Genomic DNA, 19518 nt, shown 5'->3' with positions numbered 1-19518 from the left:
TGAGCAAATTTCTTGACCAAATCTTGAAGCAATAATACTTACTGCTATGTAGGAGAAAATTCAACCACCTAGCATGCAGCACTCAGTTATATGTGAAGAACCCCCCTAAGTCTCACATGGAGAGGTCTCTATGCATCCTCTCATTTTATATTGGCAAGCAGTCATGCTTTTGCTGTGGTGGGAGGCATCAATCTCAGATAATCTCACCACTTTTTTTAAAATCAAACTTTATTTTGAAAAGGGTTTTGGGGTATGACTACTATTGACTACGTATTTTCCTTCCTACTCCATATTTTGCCCTTCTCATTTCTGTCCTAACCTTGTAATATAATTGTTTGCATTTTTGAAGCATTTTTATTTTTGTATTGGATTTTATAATGTTGTATAGTGCTTGAATTGGGGCTTCAGAGGGTGGGAAGTGGGAGAATAAAATAAGGAATTATGCAGCATCTGAAAGACATCAGCACCACAAAGAAACTGTCTCTTTCAGATCACATGTTCCAGGACCCAGATTAAATAGGATTAATATAATGAAGCGGTAGAATGAATAACTTTAAATATAACAGGTAATGTTTTCAAAAGCCCTTAATGATAGGAGTCTAAGTCCCATTTTCAAAAATAACTTATGCACTTAGTAAGCCTAAGTCTCATTTAAAGTCACTTTTGAAAATGAGATTCCTAAATCATCTAAGCTCTTCTGATTAGAGTGATTTATATAAATGAATGAGTAGGTAGGCAACATGGTGTAGCGGATAGTGCATTGGTCTGGGTTCCTGACTCTGCCAGTGACTGGCTGGGTGTCTCTCTACCTTGTGAAAGCAGCAAATTTTGCTCAGCCATCTGTGGGCAAGGAGGACGATCAACACAGCAGGATCAGTGGAATCCTATTGTGATGGGTCAGATAAGGTTAGAAAATTTGACTTAAAACATCAGTGGCACTGGCAGATATTTCTATCCTGCACTGTGCTTTTCTATCCTTACTGTAATTAACCTCATACTATTGTGTGTTCACAAGTTTTCTTCACTTGCCCCCTTACTTGCTTTCTCCCCTTCCATTCTCCAAAACCAAACCCCTAAACCCTTTTATTCTAATATTATGAATACTATTCTGTTTGATGCGCACATTGGTATAGACATGTCAGAAGACTAGGCCCTTCTCCTGAAATGCTTATGGGCCAAGTATCAAAGACCAATGCTTTTAGATGCACAAATGACCACAACGTGCTTCTAGCTGGAGGAGCTGGTTATGTTTTGTTCAATAATCTTCAAGATCATTATCAATTCAGAGCCCTGAAATAAGCCAAACTTTGATGCCCTCTGAGCTGAATCAGTTAGTCATGTAGTTATAAGGTCTCCAGTTGATGTGGCCTTTGTGTATCTTGACCTGTGAATTCTCATGCTTGTACACGGAACTTGGAAGATGTATCCTTTCATTGAAATGTTTGAATCTTTAGATTCAGGTATTATTTCAGTTTGTTTTTGTTTTAAAAAAATCTTTAAGGCTAAGAAAATGCTTGGTTGCTTATATTAAATTTTATATGCATGGCACACAAACAACCCTGTGGAATCCCTTATTATGAAGATTACTTTGCATCCATGTACAGGTCAAGTGTGTGCTCCCTCTTTCCTCTCCCACCCTATCCACCAACAGTCTGTGGCATAATTACTTTCTGCCAAAACTAGAAATATTTGCTATTACTTTTTTGTATACTAACTTTGTTATTCATTTTCACTGGGTTTGTTTGGCGGATATTCCTGAATGTTACTGATTGCTATATGTGCTCCTTACTTCCTGTTCCTAGGTGTTGAGAGATTCTTTGTTCCTGATGTCATTAATTGGTTTTGCTGTGTTGCAATGTTGCATAATATGTAATATTTGTGGGTATTTTATTTTAATTTTGGTTTTGGTTTTTGGTGTAACCAACATTCCCTGATCTTCTTCCCTCTTTCTAACCCTCTCCCCTCTCATCAGGATTTCTGGCAGGTACTGACTTGTCAGCATGTGCTTTAAACAGTTTGTGCTTCAAAACCCATAATATGCACCTTTTTTGTAAAAAGGGACAGTGTATACTTCTGCCTTCCCCCACTCCCTTAAAGTATTTTTTAATTTGTCTCCTTTTTACTTGGCACATAAATAATAGGTATTTTTATCTCAAAATATTAAAATTTACATCATGTCAATGAGAATACAGTCCCACGGGTAACTTTTTAATAAGTGTCGTTATTCATGGAAACTGATCATTTGGAGGAACCAGAAGATATTGGTATTCCTCAGTGGTTTGAGTATTGGCCTGCTAAACCCAGGGTTGTCAGTTCAATCCTTGAGGGAGCCATTTAGGGATCACAGCAGGGGGAATCTGTCAGGGACAGTACTTGGTCCTGGTATCTCCATATTATTATTATCAAATGTAGCTACAACATTAGCTAGACTAACTCATATATAAGACCACACTTTATAAAATTACTTATGGGAAAAGGAAATGACAGACAACAGAGAGCTGTTCTACTTAGCATGCGTGAAGAGAGACCCATACCCATAATAGGAATGAGCAGGTAGAACAAGAGAGTAATGGCATGCTTGGTATTCAGGTGGCAGCCAGCTACAGAGTTCAAGGAGAGCCCTTCTGAGGTGAATTGGGAAGAACACTCCATTGAAGAGTGTTCTGTTGCTGAGTTACTATTTGTGCCTTATTAAAATGCATTCCTTGTGCCCTATATCATTCTGATCTCAGTGGTGTGGTACAGAAAGAGTTAGAGCAGCCTACCAACAAAAAATGTGTCTGATTTAAATGCAATTATCTGTGTTTAGGTTCTAACACTTGCGTTTCCTAGTGTTTGAGTGAAGAGTTCTTGTTTGTAGGGTCCCCAGAAAACAAAGTAGTCTCTCAGTACACTAGCTTACACTAGTCTGAAAGTGGGCTACATAAATTGCTGTGTGTAGGGACAGTGAGGTGACTTGCTTGAATAAATTAAGCTTATGCTTTATGAAATAGACACAACTGATTATATATATGATTACTTATCAGAAGGAGGAGAGTCTAGGTGACTTTAATTTCTAGCTTTAAGTTATTTTGTTCTGTTACTCATGCCATCTAAACTAGCTGAGTTATCAAGCCCCTGAATCAAGTGTTAAGGAGGGAAATTTTGTCAACCACTTAGCAATGCTAATGAGCTTTGTACTGATATAACTGTATTTCAGTTATAACTTATTAAGGTGGAGACTTCTTACCCTAAAATAAGTTTAGCTTTTCATTTATAGGTGGAGCAGATACTGCCCCCTGTAGTTAAGATTGCTTGACATTTTCCATTATTTTCAGTGGCTTATAACTTTGCCGAACTAACCATTCCAGTGGGCTGCCTCAGGCTTCTCCCTCTTCTTCTATTTTTATTTTTAAGTTTCTGCTAAAACCATTGAGCTGTTTCTGAGAACAAGACTGGGGGAAATATGTTGTTTAATGTTTAAAAAAAACTTCTTCCAGCCGTTTCACTAACAAGCTCTCGCACCTACATGCTTTGGAAGAAGGGCCTGAAATCTGGCAGGTGTGTTGCCCTGGATAGGCCTTTTGTCATCTCTGTGAAAATTTGCTAAAAGTTGGCCAGGTAACAAGCTTTGAAAATTCTCAGTTTGCACATGCTCAGTAGAGATTTGTTAGCGTTTGGCTACTAAACTCTCCAAAGATGCCATCTGCTCTTAGCATGCTCTATCCTGGACGTGCATAGGTTGAGCAGGACTCCAGGTTGCTGAGGGCTGCTGTGGTGCAGGCACAGGAACTGAGAACAGGGAGAAACTCACCTGTGTTCTCCTTGACTGGCCCAAAGCTGCATTGAGGAAGAGGAGGAGGAAGCAGCTCGGTTTGAATATAGAGGACAGTGGAGAAGAGGGAGAACTGGAGCAGGATGGTGGAGTGGGCGGCAGGAGGCAGAGGGGGAGAGGACTGAGCAGAGCAGGAGCTCGTGTGTGTGTGTATGTGTGTGTGTGTGTGGAGGTGTTTGTGCAGATGTTCAGTTTTATTAAGTGCAGAAGGGAAGTGATCTGGATGTGGAGATATGTGGTTTTGCTAGAAAGCAGGGAGGAGGGTTGCGTACTGGGAGCCAGGTGACGATTTTGGGTTTTAATAGAAGCAAGGGTGCAATAGATAGGAAGAGGGGCACAGATCCCCACCCCTCAGACATAAACACTACTACAAATTCAGGATCCTGGTCTTTCAGGTGGGAATGGAAGGACAGGGCCGCCCAGAGGATTCAGGGGGCCTGGGGCAAAGCGGGGGAGCCTGTACTCACAGGGCAGCGCTCAGAGTCTGCGGCAGCGGCATTTTGGTGGCGGGGGGCCCTTCAGTGCTGCCGAAGACGCGGAGCAACTGAAGGGCCCCCTGCCGCCGAAATGCCGCCGCTGCAGACTCAGAGCACTGCCGGGTGAGGAAAGGGATTCTTGGCCGGGGCTTGCGGGGCCCAGGGCCTGGGGCAAATTGCCCCACTTGCCCCCCCCCCCCCCCCCCCCTCTGGGCGGCCCTGTGGAAGGGGGCTGAGTTCTGAGCATGTAGTAATACACAAACCAGATCCAGGCTGCCTGCTCCCTGGAACCGAATTGGTGACTGGGGAATCACCAACACAACCAGAGTTCGGGGCAGAGGTTGCAACGAGTCTGCCTAGCCCTGCCTGTGGCTGTCTAGCGCTCAAGCCTCCCCAGAGTTGTATCCTGCATGGGATTGCTGAGACATATCTTGGTCCCTCCCACAGATGGGCAGCTCCATGGAGCAGGCATTGGGCACATGATTATGTGCTCTGGGCCCTACTCGTGGCTGCCCTGGCCCAGCACGTGGAGTCACTGAACAAGGCTAGGCTGCTGAGCTTCCTCTGCTGTTGTGAGGATGGCAAATTCTGCAATGCCGAGTTGCTGGAGCAATACAGTCAATCCTCTCGTCTAGCGTGGGGACCTCTGGGATAAGTGGGATGAGCCCTGGACTGATGGGAGCTCAAAGAGATGATGGCTCCTAAAAGGTGAAGCTCCTGTATCTCTGTGCAATGGGTGGAGCTTCATCTGTGCCCCTGGAGATGGGGATGCGAACTATGTACCACTGAGCCCCCTCCATACCAGGCACAGAGGGGTCCTGGCCACTGCCCCATAAATGCTGGCCACAAAATCTTTCCGAATGAGAATTTCAGGAACATCTGACAATCCCAGGGAGACTCTCTCATGCTCTGCCTCCCAATTACATGCTGGGCCCCAGGGAGACCTCTCCCTCAAATCACCACCCCCTAGATCACCGCCTTAGGAAAATTCTGGTTGAGCCCCTGGAGGAGAGGCATGGGAACAAGGGGTATGGCAGAAGTTGGATAAGAGGAGATGGGGACAGACAAAAGCTTGGGGGCACAGGCAGAAGGTTTTAGAGTGCACTCTCTCCTCCAGAGCCTGCAGTTGAATCCAGGAGTCTTGAATTATAGTACTACATTCCTCTGCTGTCAGCAAATAGCTGTGAAATCCACTGGTAAAGGAAATTACATTTTAAAAACTGTTAAACGAATGATAAGGTGGCAAAGTCAAGCATGCAAAAGCTAGCAAATGCCAGAATTAAGGTTTCATATGCAGTTCAGTCCCATTGTGTATATGCATTATGGTAGTCTTTAATGATATGATCACACACTGGTTTTTTCCCTGTCACATTCTGTGAATTGATAGTTTTTCAGTATTTCTTTTTATCTGCATTCATTGTGTGGCTCGAGGCCTTATTTACTGTTCACTTCCTGCTCTCAATACAGAATTATTTTCCTCTTTGGCTTTCCTATAGTGGTCATCGCTGTAGCCAGTAAATGCATCACTACAAATTGCATTGCAAACGTTAATTAATTTATCTTCACAAAACCCCTATGAGGTAAAGAGGTGGTATTATCATCCCCATTTTACATCTGGGGAATCTAAGGCACGGACACATTAAGGTCAATATTGTCAAATGTGTCAATATTAGATGCTAACTTGAGATATCTACATCCTGGTTTTTCAGAGCACTTTGCATTTTATAGCATGTATATTCAGAGCACAGCTCCAATCTCTGTCAATTGCAGCTGTGAGTGCTCAGCATGTCTGCAGATGTGGCCTCAGGTGTCTCACACTGGGAATCTAGAATATAAGGAACATGCAAGTGACCACCACCTCCGAAAAGTGTGGTTGAAGTGACTTGTCCAGCATCACAAAGGAGCTCTGTGCCAAAGGCATGGATAGAATCCAATTCTCCAGGGCAGCCTTCAACTTCCTTAACCATGAAACTATCCTTTCTCTTCCAGCAGTTCCCTCTCATTCAATACTCATCTCCCAACTAAAGATAAGCAGGGATCTTAAAGACAACAGCTTCAGTCACTACCAAACTATGAGTAAGGCTACATTTATGTAACAGAGGTCATGGAAGTCACGGAATCCGTGACTTCCAGAGAGCCTCCATGACATTTGGGGCTGCGGGACTCAGGAGCTGGCAGCCAGCAGGGCCCTGGCAGGGTTCCAGTGACAGGTTACACCACTGACAGGTGACAGGGCCCCCTGCAAGGTTCCAGCGACAGACTCCTAAGGGGGCCCTCCTCAGGTTTCCAGCAACGGGCAACAGCCTTGGGGAGGGGAACACATCGGACGAGCGGCTGGGGGTGTCCTATTTTCTCTTTGGGAAATATGGTCACTCTGCAGTTCCCAGATGGCCTGGCTGGCAGGGGAAACCATGGAGCTGCAGCAGCAAAAGTCAGATAGGTCACAGCCTCCGTGAATTTTTGTTTATTGCCCGTGGACCTGTCCGTGACTTTTACAAAAAATAACCAGGACAAAATCTTAGCCTTAACCAGGATTCATTCCCTGAGCAGTGCCCATTCCTGAGCATTGAATGAGGTTGGAAAAAACAGTATGTGATCTCGTAACTAAAGACTTAATCAAATGCAACTGCACAAGGGGGACAAGATGAGTGAGGTAATAGCTTTTGTTGGCCCAACTTGTCTTTCTCACCAACAGAAGTTGGTCTAAGAAAAGCTACTCCCTCACCCACCTAGTCTCTCTAATATCCTGGGACTGACATTTCTACAACTACACTGCAATGCACAAGTGGATCAAACTAAGGTTGCACAGTCAACCTTAGTACTTTCATTTCCTAATTTTTGAGTGTTTGATTTTGCAACCTTAACATACTTTTTCGATGTAATTTATCTATAGACCAGTTCTGAGATACTGCTTAGCACATTTTACATTAGGCAGCAGAGACACTCTTTACACCTTTCTTTACATCTTTCCAAATTAGCATGAGGCGGCCAAAAAGGCCAGTGGCTTTATTCTCTTTAATGCACCAAGCAGGGAGTTGGGGAATTGGAACTTTTGTTCTTGGCAGTAGAAAAGCTCTTCACCTCAAAGTTCTAGGCACACATTCTGATAAGGTCTGTATCATTTTTATAATTCAATAATTTTTATTAATAAGGGCTTATGAAGACAGGTCTATAATTGATAAACGAGAACTTCTCACCACTGATCAATGCTTTTTTGATCATTCCTGAGAGATCTTGAAAGCCTAACCGTATCTTCAGCACTGAGTTGTTGGCCCTTTTAGATGGGTGAAAAATAATAGCCCTTCACAGATGAAAGATTGTATTTGTTATGTTCTTTGTGTGATGTTTTTGCAGTACCCTGTGGTACATTGAAAATGTTGGCACTTATAGCCTAAAAAATAGCTTAATGGTGAGAATTAAACTAACCCTTATTCTTAAGGAACTATTGCTAAACTGCAATGATGGTGCAATGTAGCTCTAAACCAAAGAGTAAATTACTTTGTTTGAAAAGGAAGTGTATATTTGGTATAATGATATAAGCCTTGTTAAAATGGCACAAGTTTGCATCAATTTTGAGTCCTGGAGACCTCCACCAGTGGGAAATCGAAGTATAGACTGTCCCTTTTCAGAGGCATTTCCTTCTTGCTTTTCTAGCAGGGGTTTCTTCCTTGCATGTCCAGTTCCTGCTGCCTGTGAACGTCTTGGAAAGTTTGTGTTTTTTCTCTTGACTGCATAGAATGCTGGCCTTGCATTTCAGATGCGGTTTGTTTAACAGTGATGGATATTTACCGTGTTGCTGAGAGGAGTATCTGTAAATTTCTTTCTCCAGTCTCAGGAGACCACCAATAGTAATGGTAGCTGCTTAACTCTTGATTCTCCTGAAAATGTCTAAATTAACATTTAGAGGAAGAAAGTCCAGGGAAAGGTTTTATGTCTAATCTTCAGATATATCCTAAAGATAAAAGATTTACATTAAAATTCTTTCCATTAGTATGTGCTACTCAAAGATGATAAGCCAAAGTGCTTTCCTGACTAAAATAAAGAATGCATGAGTGTGTATTTTCCTAACTTTTCTAAGCTACTTTTTAATATTCTGATACCTCTGAATTTAACATTCAGAACCCGTTTTTGCTTATATAAAGATACAAGATGAATGTTCTAGAACCTGCAGACAGTGCTACTATAGTAAACTTTTCCACTATATACAAAGGCTTAAAACTCAACTACAAAATTCACTATGCAATGAAATGCTTCATAAGACTTAAGCTTGAGCAATTTTTTTTATTTTCAGACTTAAAAAAACTAGACCATCCTTATGTAACATTGATTGTGAAATATATTGCTTTTTAAAAAGTCAATAAAAAGGAAAAAACAATTACTGGGATATTTTTTTTTCATCTGTCCTTGCTTCAGGGTACACTGCAGGATCTATCTGCTTAGTTTTGCCTTTGACTGAACAAGGCTGTGCTCTGGACTCTTCAATCTGAAGGACTTTTTTTAATGGCTGTTTTAACTGGATAGTCAGGCGCCAAGGTGATGGGTGCCACTTATAAATCTCTAAATGGCTTTGATACTTTAGAATTTGAACAGCATTTTATCTGATGATGTAGTATCAGTCTTTTGGTATTTTCAAAACAGAAATATGTCCTTGATATTAATATTTGAAAACATGGCTACTGGGTATTTAACTCATAACTTTCATAACAGAATTTCATAACTGTTTTTCTGTATGTACATGTACAGCTTTGTACATGCCCTAAGAGAGGCACTGTTACAGAATATCTGCTCAAATTACCTTTTAGAAGAACTGTCTTAGTATAAGTTTACACAGATCTAGGGCTGCACTGTCTGTGAAGGAGTTTTACTTGTTGGAGTAAGCAATGTGCATTTACCCAGGCTCTGTCTAGACTATGAAATAGGAGACACATTTGCACATTCTGAATGCTGCTGAGCACTATTGAGTTGACCAGGATCCGCTAATATTTTTTAAAGGAGTCTATCTTGGTCTAAGCTAGATGCTATGTGGAAATGAAAAATGTGCTAATTAAAATGTGTTGACTAACATGATTCTAAAACATTGCCTATTTTCCTGGTCTAGCTGTGCTCACAGATCGCTATCTGTTTGTTTTATTTAAATGGACGCTGCCAGTCAGTAGGGGCTTAGGAAGGTAAAATACCAAGCAGCACCTCAGAACTAATTGTGTACAGTTTACAGGTATATTGCTATGTAACTTTGTGCATGTATGAACGTAAGCGATTTTTTTAAAATTGAGAAATCTTAAGTCCTTGGTACTGATTGGATGTGATTTCAGAGAACCTTAAACGGCGACTTTAAAAAACAGGCAATTTGTCTAAAAAGGAAATGAAAGAGAAAATCATCCTCGTGGGATTTCTGCAAGGGATTTTGCTTTGGATTAGAAAGAAGTTTGTTTGACAAATGTCCCTTTGATTCCCGTACATATCTGTGAAAGATTGCTTTCTTTTAGTACTGTAGTACTAGTTTAAATCTAAAACACAGAAAATAATAAATTAAAATGCAAAAATGCTGAAGGTCTAACTTTAACCGTACAAAATCCAGGAAATTCAGAGCAAAGGCTGGTATGCTGTAATTTATCCTGATGGACATCAAAATTGATACAGATTTAGATATCTCTACAATATGTAGGCCTCTGAGACAGATGAGCGATACTGTTTCGGTCTTGATCCTGAATACCCTTGTTGTAAAGCTTCAAATCAAAACATTTCTAAGTCTTTTTTTCCCTGTGTGAATATTCATAGCTGTCTATATGAAAGAAAGGGTTATAACATTTTAGTGTCTGTGTTGAATAGTCCATAGAACTAAAGGTGGTCAGTTGGGACTGAAAGGGAATTTGCTTTATGGCAAGCTGAAATTTACAGTATCTTAAGCAGTCATTTTTCATAGATGGATACACAGTTTCTGTAATTGTAAAGAATTAAAAAGGGAACAAAAACGTAATCTCAACAGCTATTGTAAATCAAAAATGGTTAAGGTTGAACTATAGTCTGTCAATTTACAAACAAAAATCCCATTTCTGGGTGAAATTACTAATTTCATTACATGCACTATGCTTTGTTATTTTGGAAGGGGGAAACTGTGAAGTGATTGCTTGAGATGCACAACATTTTGATGCTTTGATGCACATGGGCCCAAAGTGGGTATTGAAACATAAGCATTAATTGCATGGATAAACTTGCTGAATGTACGTCTCCATCCCCTAGGATGAAATACAAACTGTCATTTTAAATGACTTGCCAAACTGCTTTCTTCCAAAAGCAGCACATTAAATGTTGTTTGTTAAATTGTTTTTGAAATGCAAAATGAAATGGTGCTGCAGGGGTTTATTTAGATTAGCTTTTTAAATGCAATTGAGGTCAGCATTGAAATTCACAGAATTTTCTGACTTTGTGGAGAAGACATAAGTAAATCTAACAAAAGATATAGCTTTTTTTTTTTTAGATATTCATTTATCTAAATATTAGATGACATGTATACTTTGATCTTTTAACTATAAATTATACCTGGTAACAGCCAGAGCACTAGGTTCTCTTATTGCCCCTCCACTGGCATTCTAACAGGGTGGCAGTGCAGATGCCTATGCTGGGCAGTCAGCCAGAAGATTCCAAGTACTGTGACTTCACCACCAAGTCCCTTTTATATAACACTCTGGACTTCTCTCCTGAATGAGCCCTGACGGATATGATTTTTTGCTCCTAACTTAAAAAAACAAAAAGCTCCAGAGGGCATAGAAAGTGAGGTGGGGGAAAGGTACCAAGTTGGGTTTTACATGAAATCTAAGTTCTGGTTTGGTTTAACTGACATGAATTTGTCTGCAACTGAAAACTGTCCCATCATTTGGCATTCATTGCTCAAGAGAGAGCCAGACCTGTCCAGGGCCTAGTGTGTGGCAAGTCAACATCAAGATGCACTGGCAGAATATGAGAGGAAGCTTGCGTAATACTTCTCAATGCTTTGCTTGATTGCAGCCTCTGTATGTGTCACTTGAGAGCTAAAAATCAAAAAATCCTTTAAGGAAAAAAAGGAAAAAAATCAACGTCCCTGCCCCCCTCCACTTTCATTAGCTGAGATCAGAGTAAGAAAAATCAAACATTTTTCTTGACCTTATATTTGTCAGGCTTTTGACTGAGTTTATAAAGGTGGGGAAACAATTTCCATATTTTTCTGTTTGACTACCAAAATGACTGCTCGAAACTCCTGGCTAAATGATGGGATTGCTTTTCTGGTGTTTATAGCAACACACACAACACTCTGGAAAGCAAGAAAATACATCAGTGTTAATAGTGGCCTTAAAATGACTTTTTTCTTCCATTATATTAAATTGTCATTCCTGGATCTTCTTGTTGCTAGAAAGCCTAAATTTTATGGGATAGACTGAGCTTCCTTTTTTAAGTGTAGATAAACCTTTCAGCTGCATGGTCAATGTTTAGCAAAGTTTGTAAGATCAATTGACGGTATGAATCTGTTTGACAGAAATTACTGAGTTAGACACATCTTCACTGAATATACACAGACTTGCTTGTAATGAAATAAATTATGTATTTGATTTGCACATGTATATGTATGCTTGTTTGTATGTTTTGTCTAATGTGATTCACTGCTTGATAAAAATGATTATAAATATTTTTACAGTGCATTGCTCACTTGTGAATTCCCAACTGTGAATGTTCTTTAGGCAATGTATGATCTTAACTGGTTGCTCGGTTTTATGAATGTATTTTACATAAGGTTGAAACATTTTTTAATTTGTTTGAAAATTCTTAACTCAAGCACATGAAATTTGAAGGTTGTACTGAAATTGTACAGATAACTAATCATGACAATTGTAAAGATGACTCATTGCCTAAAGAGTTTTAATTTTGCTTTTCTTTCTGTAATTTTTCTGTTTTAATTCCTCATGTTAACCTTTCAGCTGTAATATAACTCATGCTATGTTGAAACGAAACAGCAGAAGAAATAGACTGCACAAAAGGTGTTGATGGCATTGACTAGAAGTCAAAGCTTTATAGATAAGAGGAAGTATATTTTAATAAAGAGAGAATTGGGTATTGATTTTGTGCCTTTAACGTCATTAGGTTTTACAGCATTTCAGAAAGAGTTTTAAACAACCCATGTGATGCTTTTTCATAGCTTGTGGTGGTCAGAATCCTTGAGGCAACTTTGAATCTAGTATTGTCTTTAGTTTTAGATACTGATACGTTTTTCTTCGATAGGTGAGCAAACAAATGCGAAAAAGGCCCAGGAAAATCCTCTGTTGGGTCACATTGTAAAATATATGGATACAGTTCCATTTATTTGTCTCTTACACATTCCTCTATTAACTTCACCGGTAATTTTCAGTTAAACTTTCAACCTTTTATCTTCAATGTGCATACTTGGCTAAACTCTAACAGTACAAGAAAGTCAGTCCTTGGAGATTGTTTCATTTCTGGCACATCTGATAGGCTGTATCTTGTTTCACAACAGAGAGTGCAGTTCTCCTACCCTCAGATAGTGTTAAACTCTGTCCTGCTGGTTTGGATGGGATCGCCATTTTAAAATCCAGTTTAACTAAGTGTGGTCTACCCTTTGTTCTAGCACCAATTGACTGCATTTCATTAAGATGGGTATTTAAACCTTACCCTGTCTATGCCTGCAGAACAACAGAGCTCAACTACAGTTTGGGAGCTATGTTTGGCGTTAGTCTCTTGAAAAATCCACTTGCTCAAAGCTAGAAGGAAGTTTTTCCTATGCATGTGTAATCAACTTCTGCAGGTTATAAGCTTTCGTTTAAAATAACTTGAAACTTTCAGCACCTCTTTGGAGAATATCTTCCAAATGTTTTGTGGAAGTAAACAAAATATACATGATGGACAAAAATACAAGCAGTTTTTTTAATATGCTCACTCCGTTCCAAAAAATAGTGACAATAGAGCAGTCTGAACATCCCATTATACAAAATTACATCTCTTTTTGGCAAATAGACTTTGTTCTTGCTACACTGAAATTGGTGTTAAAGCTCCCAATAACTTGAATAGGATCAGAATTAGGCCACGTGGTGGTAGAATGCATTAGTCTCCCATGTTTATACCTAACCTCTGACAAATAGTAGTAGATTAAGTAGGTTTTTAAAAATAGATACGTTCTTCAAGTGAGAATATTTTTGTACCCTTTCTATCTATAACATTTGTATTTCCGAGAAGATTTAACTTAAAACTAGATTTTTTTCGGGTGCTTTTAGACCATTCACGTAACTTTTAATTTATAAGGAACTTTCCCAGCCTTTAATATTAAATAAAAGCCAACTTTAAATTCATAGATTTTAAGTGTTATGAGTATTATTAATTTATCTCCAAATATACCGCATACAGTATATAGTGTTTGTTAATCCTTTCTCTGTAAATACTTCACATTTATCAGGGTGTCGGTAGCTGGTTTGTAGTGAGCTCTGCTAAAGATAAATGCAAAGACAGAGCCAATAAATATCATGAGTGGGCTATACCATTGAGGGATACAGCAACCATGACAATAATCCAAGAAAATGATTGCAAAAAAATTCACTAGCTTTTAACTCGAGCTTCCTTTGCGTTCAGAGAGAACTAGAGGCTGATTATTTGTCTTCAGCATAATCAGCACTATGTGGGTGTTTTTGGGTAGAGTTTGACTTAAGTTTGTATATATAGCAAAAATATTTCTTTAATGAAAAGAAAACACAGCCTGATGTACTGTGATAATGTATTGCTAATACCTTTTCAAAGTGGATGCATTGATAAATGCTTCTGCTGATTTGTGGAGGTTTACCTCACTTCACATTCTTAACAACTCCAAGTCTTCAAAATAAGAGCTACTGCTATATTTGATCAGTAGAGCTGAGCTTAATTGGAAATTGTATATTTGCTGATCAATATGATGACTTTTTTTTCTCTTGTGGTTTCCAAGCCAGATATTTGTCAAATTTTCATCTAAATTGTTAGGCAAACTAATCTCCAATCTGCTGTCAAGTAGAATGGTGAGTTCTTTCAAATATAACTGAACAAGAAATAGCTGTAGATGGTGGGTCTGAACCTTCAACTCAGTATCAATTCTTGCTGGAATTTATACCTAGGCTTCATAGCAGTGTATATTTTCAGCAAATAGCTAGTTGCTGCAAATCTTTCTTGATTTTGCAAGTCTAACAGATCAATTCATTTTGATGTTTTGTGAACTTATCTTGTTGGTTAACCAATTTTCTTTCCTTTATCTTGAATATGATGGGATCTTCGCTAGACAGAGGTAACAGATGGGGGCAGTTGTGTAGCTGGACCTTCGTGTGGCGGTGTTTTTGTTGTTTTTTGTTTCATAATACTGTTGCTAAATTAAGCTTGCATTGTTTCTGCTTCTGTGCTTGCATGATCAGATATGAATTAACCTCAACTGTACTTAATGTTTTTATATTAATTTTCTTTCCCGCTGTATGTGCGTGTGCGTGCGTGTGTATTTTCTAAATGGTTCACCACTATGAAATTCAATATCCAGCCTCTAACACAGTTCTATGGGTCCTTTTCAGTCTTTAAAGCTTCAGTGGATCAGTCACCCAGTGGCTTTCAGCTTAGAAGTGAGATCAGCTGATAAAATATATGTAGTGTGCTTTTCTAATCAAAAAGTTTCCCGTTATCTTAAAAGTTGCATGCATTCATGCAGGAATTTTGACTCTAGTGGTTGTCTTTACCAAACAAATGCTTGGGTTATACTAACGTTTTATCAGGTAACTAAATTTTTGGGAAACCATCAGATATTAAAACCAAACTGCTTTAAGCTATTGTTAAACTAGACAACTATAATAGAAATAAAACAGTTTGGAATAAAACTCATTATGGCTGTCATTTTAATTCTGCTGTAAAGAGCCTAGATTATATAGTACCATTATTCGCTAGAGAATTTAGACAACACAAAACAAAAAGCACATCATATGTTCTTTCTATCTCTGTACTAGACTAAAGATGCTAAGTTTATTGGCCAGTTCCAGTTTGTGCTTTATTTGAAACAAAAAACGCTAGTTCTGATAGATTTGAAGTCTGGAAAAGGTCCATTGAATTTGAATGGTAATAGGAGGGATATGTTCATAAAAAAAAAAAAAGCTCGTTGGCAATGATATAAATGATTCAGATCCTCTTTAAGTGTTTAATTGATTCTTTTATTTTCTTTCTTTGGGGTGTGTGGTTGGATCTGTAAAATAGAAGTTATCCCAAGAACGAGAGAAGTTTGCTGATGAAGACAGTATATTTTATACACTTGGAGAATGTGGACTCATCTCTTTTTCTGACTACATCTTCCTCACTACAGTTCTCTCCAGTAAGTATTGTCTATTTTTCTGTAATCTGTTATCACTTGATTCTTTATATTTTTTTAAATGTTTACCACTGATGCAATTTTTCTGTTATGACATGTACATTGGATAATTTTTCCTAAAAGGGATTCTGTTGACTACTTGAATCAAGAGTTGAATGAATAATTGGTAATGAATTCAACTTGTGGCATTAAAGTGCCACAAGTACTCCTCGTTCTTTTTGCTAACACAGACTAACACGGCTACTAACTTTTTCAGAGTTAGCCCAAGATTTTGCAGTATGTCCACTAGCAAATTGTGACTTCTTCATATTTATTCATTATTTTAAATTATTGAGCCTAACTTTATGAATATTGATTATTTTTGGCTTCCTGTTCAAAATTAAAAATTGTAGCGGAGTTCCTGATTTGTGATTGACCATATTAGTCTAGATCGGGGCGGGCAAACTTTTTGGCCCAAGGGCCGCATCGGGTTTCGTATATTGTATGGAGGGCCTGTTAGGGGAGGGGGTCGTGGCCCGGCCCCCATCTCCTATCCTCCCCCCTGGACTTCTGCCCCATCCAATCCCTCCTGTTCACTGACGGCTCCCCTGGGACCCCTGCCCCATCCACACACCCCCGCTCCCTGTCCCCTGACTGCCCCTGGATCCCGCTGCCCCATCCAACCCCTCTTCTCATTCCTGACAACCCCCTCCCCCCCCCGGACCCTCTGCCCTATCCGACCACTCCTTCTCCCTGTGTCCTGGCTTCCCCCAGAACCCCTGCCCCTGACTGCCCCTGCTGCCCCATCCCAACCCCTCCTCCTTCCTAACTGCCCCCCCCGGGACCCCTGTTCTCCCCCGACCCCTATCCACACCCCCATCTCCTGACCACCACCCCGAACTCCCCTGCCCTCTATCCAACCCCCCCCTGCTCTGTGCTCTCTTACCGCGCTGCCTGGAGCACGGGTGGCTAGCGGCACTACAGCCACGCCACGCTGCCCGGCTGGAGCAGGGCCACACCGCTGCTGCCACCACGCAGCACAGAGACTGGGTCTGGCCGGGCTCTGCAGCTGCACCACCCTAGGAGCTCACAGCCCGGCCCACCCAGAGCATTGTGTCGGCGGCGGGGCAAGCTGAGGCTGTGGGGGAGGGGGAACAGCAGGGGAGTGGCCAGGGGCTAGCCTCCCGGGCCAGGAGCACGGGGGCGGGCAGGACAGTCCCACGAGCCGGATGTGGCCCGCGGGCCGTAGTTTGCCCACCTCTGATCTAGATAAACATAACTTGTATTTTCAGGTTTGCAATTCATTTTTTGTAAGTATTAGAATGTGCAAGCTTAAAATTCACTTTCCTGGTGCATTTGTTCTTGTAAACTCAGTCACCTGAATGCTAGTGGATAACGAACCCAGAAGGCGTGTAAAAACAGTTGAAATGAATTGTCCAAAGATTTAAACAAATAATTTTTTTGTATTATTCGCCCTGCTCCAAACTCAGTATATGACATCTTGTAATCTGCTCAAAGAATGTCCTCTGGGTTCTAAATAACAAGAGCTAAAATAAAAGCCTTTCTATTATTTCTATTGGCAAGAAATATACAAACAATAGCCGCTCTTAATACAGGACAGTATTTCTGTCCTCTTATAGCTGTGGAGCAAAAAATAATGGACTTTGTTTCCAGAGCTGTACTGATCTCTTTTGATAATGTTGGTGCATATAAGGGGGAAGTAAAGAGAAATTCTATGTTAATTTTCAGTTCTGTTAGAAAAACACAAGGAAGAAAATTATTATTTGCCTAATGAAATGAGACGGAATTTATTTTCAGACTTCCAAGAGAAGTAATTATAAACCCTACAAAATAAAACTGTCCCTCTTTAATCCTCGTATTTGCCTAATATGTGATGAGCTGAGAAGAAAAAATAGTTGTTTAGTTCAAACTTTATTCTAAACACACTTTTAAAAACTGTTTTGTTCTAATCAGTCAATGAATGTTGTCATCAGGTGGGGAAAAAAAGACTATACAAATGTGTGTAATGCATAGAGCCTTTGGAACAGTACAGCATAACTTTTTCATGTTACATTCTGAAACATTGCTCTTACAAAGTGAAAATGATTATATTAAATTAGTAAATTAAATATGATCTTTCCAGAGTATAAGTTATACAGGTAATTCAAGATCTATTTTGTTACCAAACTGACTTAAGAAACTGTGTGTGACCATAGTGCCTATAAAGATGAACATCAGTAAATAACATTAGCTTGAGCCTGGTACTGTTCTGTGAAATTTTCATTTACTTGTCTTTTACTGAAGTTCAGTCCTGACTTTATCATTCTTGCCATTCCTGTCTTGGGTGAATAGAAGACTAGGATGAGGTCACCAAAATTATGTTGACTTCATACCTCAGCAAGGATTTCAACTCTTATCTTTACAGGTGAAAAGCTTATACAACTAACACATTACATCTTGGAATACAGTCTGCTGTCATTCAAAAAAATTCTGGGAGGGGCAAATTTGTGTCTAGCATATAGAATGTTATATGTGATTATACTGTATCCTGCAAAATCTAGGGGAGCAAAAAGTGGAAGACATAGTGGAAGAATTCTATGACCTATGGATTAGTTGAGGCACAGCGGCGGGGCAAACCAAGGTTGGGGGGAGCTGTCCCCTTTGCTTCATAGCACACGATGCTCCCGCATACAGTACTTACAAACAGGTGGAAGTTCCTCGGATCATGTATGCTCTGTGTCCTTTCCAAACTCTGTGGTCTGTAGATGATCAGACATTTGGGAGTTCCCTGTGACTGTTTCAATGAAAGTAGCCTAGGAAAAAGGCAGTGGCATAGCAAACTCTTCTAGTTTTAAATTCCTTTCTCTTTGATGATAAATCCTGCAAATGAACATGCCCACCAGTCTTTGGGATGGTAGAAAGAGGTCTGATGACAACCAGTGGGTCTGATTATGAATGTTTTGAGGGATGGGAAAGGATTTCCTCTCTCCCTTACTATTGGTCTTTTAGGTGTATTCACAGGTGGTTTTATGGGTCACTTTGTAATGGGCAGCAGAGTTTGTAGAAAAGAAGAAAACGGAAGCTTTGCAAAAATGTCTTCTGGGAGGCTTATGGTAACACAAGGTATGTTTTTGCCATGTGGCCTACGTTGAGTTAAGCTTTAAAAAAGAAAAAAAAGTATCCCGAGTAATCACCAACTACCACAAGCCCCCAAGATTTTAGCGCAAAAAAAAAAAACCTCTCTCAAACAAACCAGGTACCCTGTGGCAAATTAGAAAACTTAATGTTATGTCACTTTCTGTATCCTTTGTCTAGGGCCCTCCCAAATTCTCAGCCATGAAAAACGTGTCACGGACTGTGAAATCTGTTTTTTTGTGTGCTTTTACCCTATACTATACAGAGACCAGCGTTTCTCAAACTGGGGGTCCTGACCCAAAAGGGAGTTGCTATATTATTGGGGGGTCACAGTATTGCCATCCTTACTTCAGTGCTGCCTTCAGAGCTGGGTGGCCAGAGACTGGCAGCTATTGGCCGGGTTCCCAGCTCTGAAGGCGATGCCTCACCTTCAGCAGTGCAGAAGTAAGGGTGGCAATACTGTACCATGCCACCCTTATGTCTGTGCTGCTACCTTCAGAACTGGGTGGCTGGAGAGTGGCAGCTGCTAACTGAAGGTCCAGCTCTGCAGGCAGCAGCACAGAAGTAAGGGCGCAATGCCATGCCATGCCATCCTTACTTTGGTGCCGCTGCTGGCAACGGCTCTGCCTTCGGAGCTGAGCTTCCAGCCAGCAGCTGCTGCTCTCCAGCTGCCCTGTTCTGAAGGCAGCACCGTTGCCAGCAGCAGCGCAGAAGTAAGGGTAGCAGTAACGCAACTCCCCCTACAATAACCTTGCAATCCCCCAACTCCT

The 19518-nt window shown here is 40.3% G+C and overlaps 1 protein-coding gene across 4 annotated transcripts in view; it reads left to right on the top strand.

Annotated features, from left to right (window-relative positions):
- Positions 1-19518, top strand: part of MICU1 (mitochondrial calcium uptake 1) — a 228532-nt gene that overhangs the window by 109210 nt on the left and 99804 nt on the right. For 2 of the 4 annotated variants that reach the window (XM_065552022.1, XM_065552020.1), the window contains 2 exons: positions 823-906; positions 15523-15637. In XM_065552022.1, the coding sequence (XP_065408094.1) occupies positions 823-906; positions 15523-15637 (199 nt within the window). The remainder of the gene's footprint in view (positions 1-822; positions 907-15522; positions 15638-19518) is intronic. The other 2 variants (XM_065552023.1, XM_065552021.1) reach the window with 1 other exon arrangement.

The sequence above is a fragment of the Chrysemys picta genome, chromosome 7 (genome assembly GCF_011386835.1).
Source record: "Chrysemys picta bellii isolate R12L10 chromosome 7, ASM1138683v2, whole genome shotgun sequence".
Lineage (NCBI taxonomy): Eukaryota > Metazoa > Chordata > Testudines > Emydidae > Chrysemys > Chrysemys picta.
The sequence above is the reverse complement of the archived record's forward strand: the minus strand, read 5'-3'. Positions and strand labels throughout refer to the sequence as shown.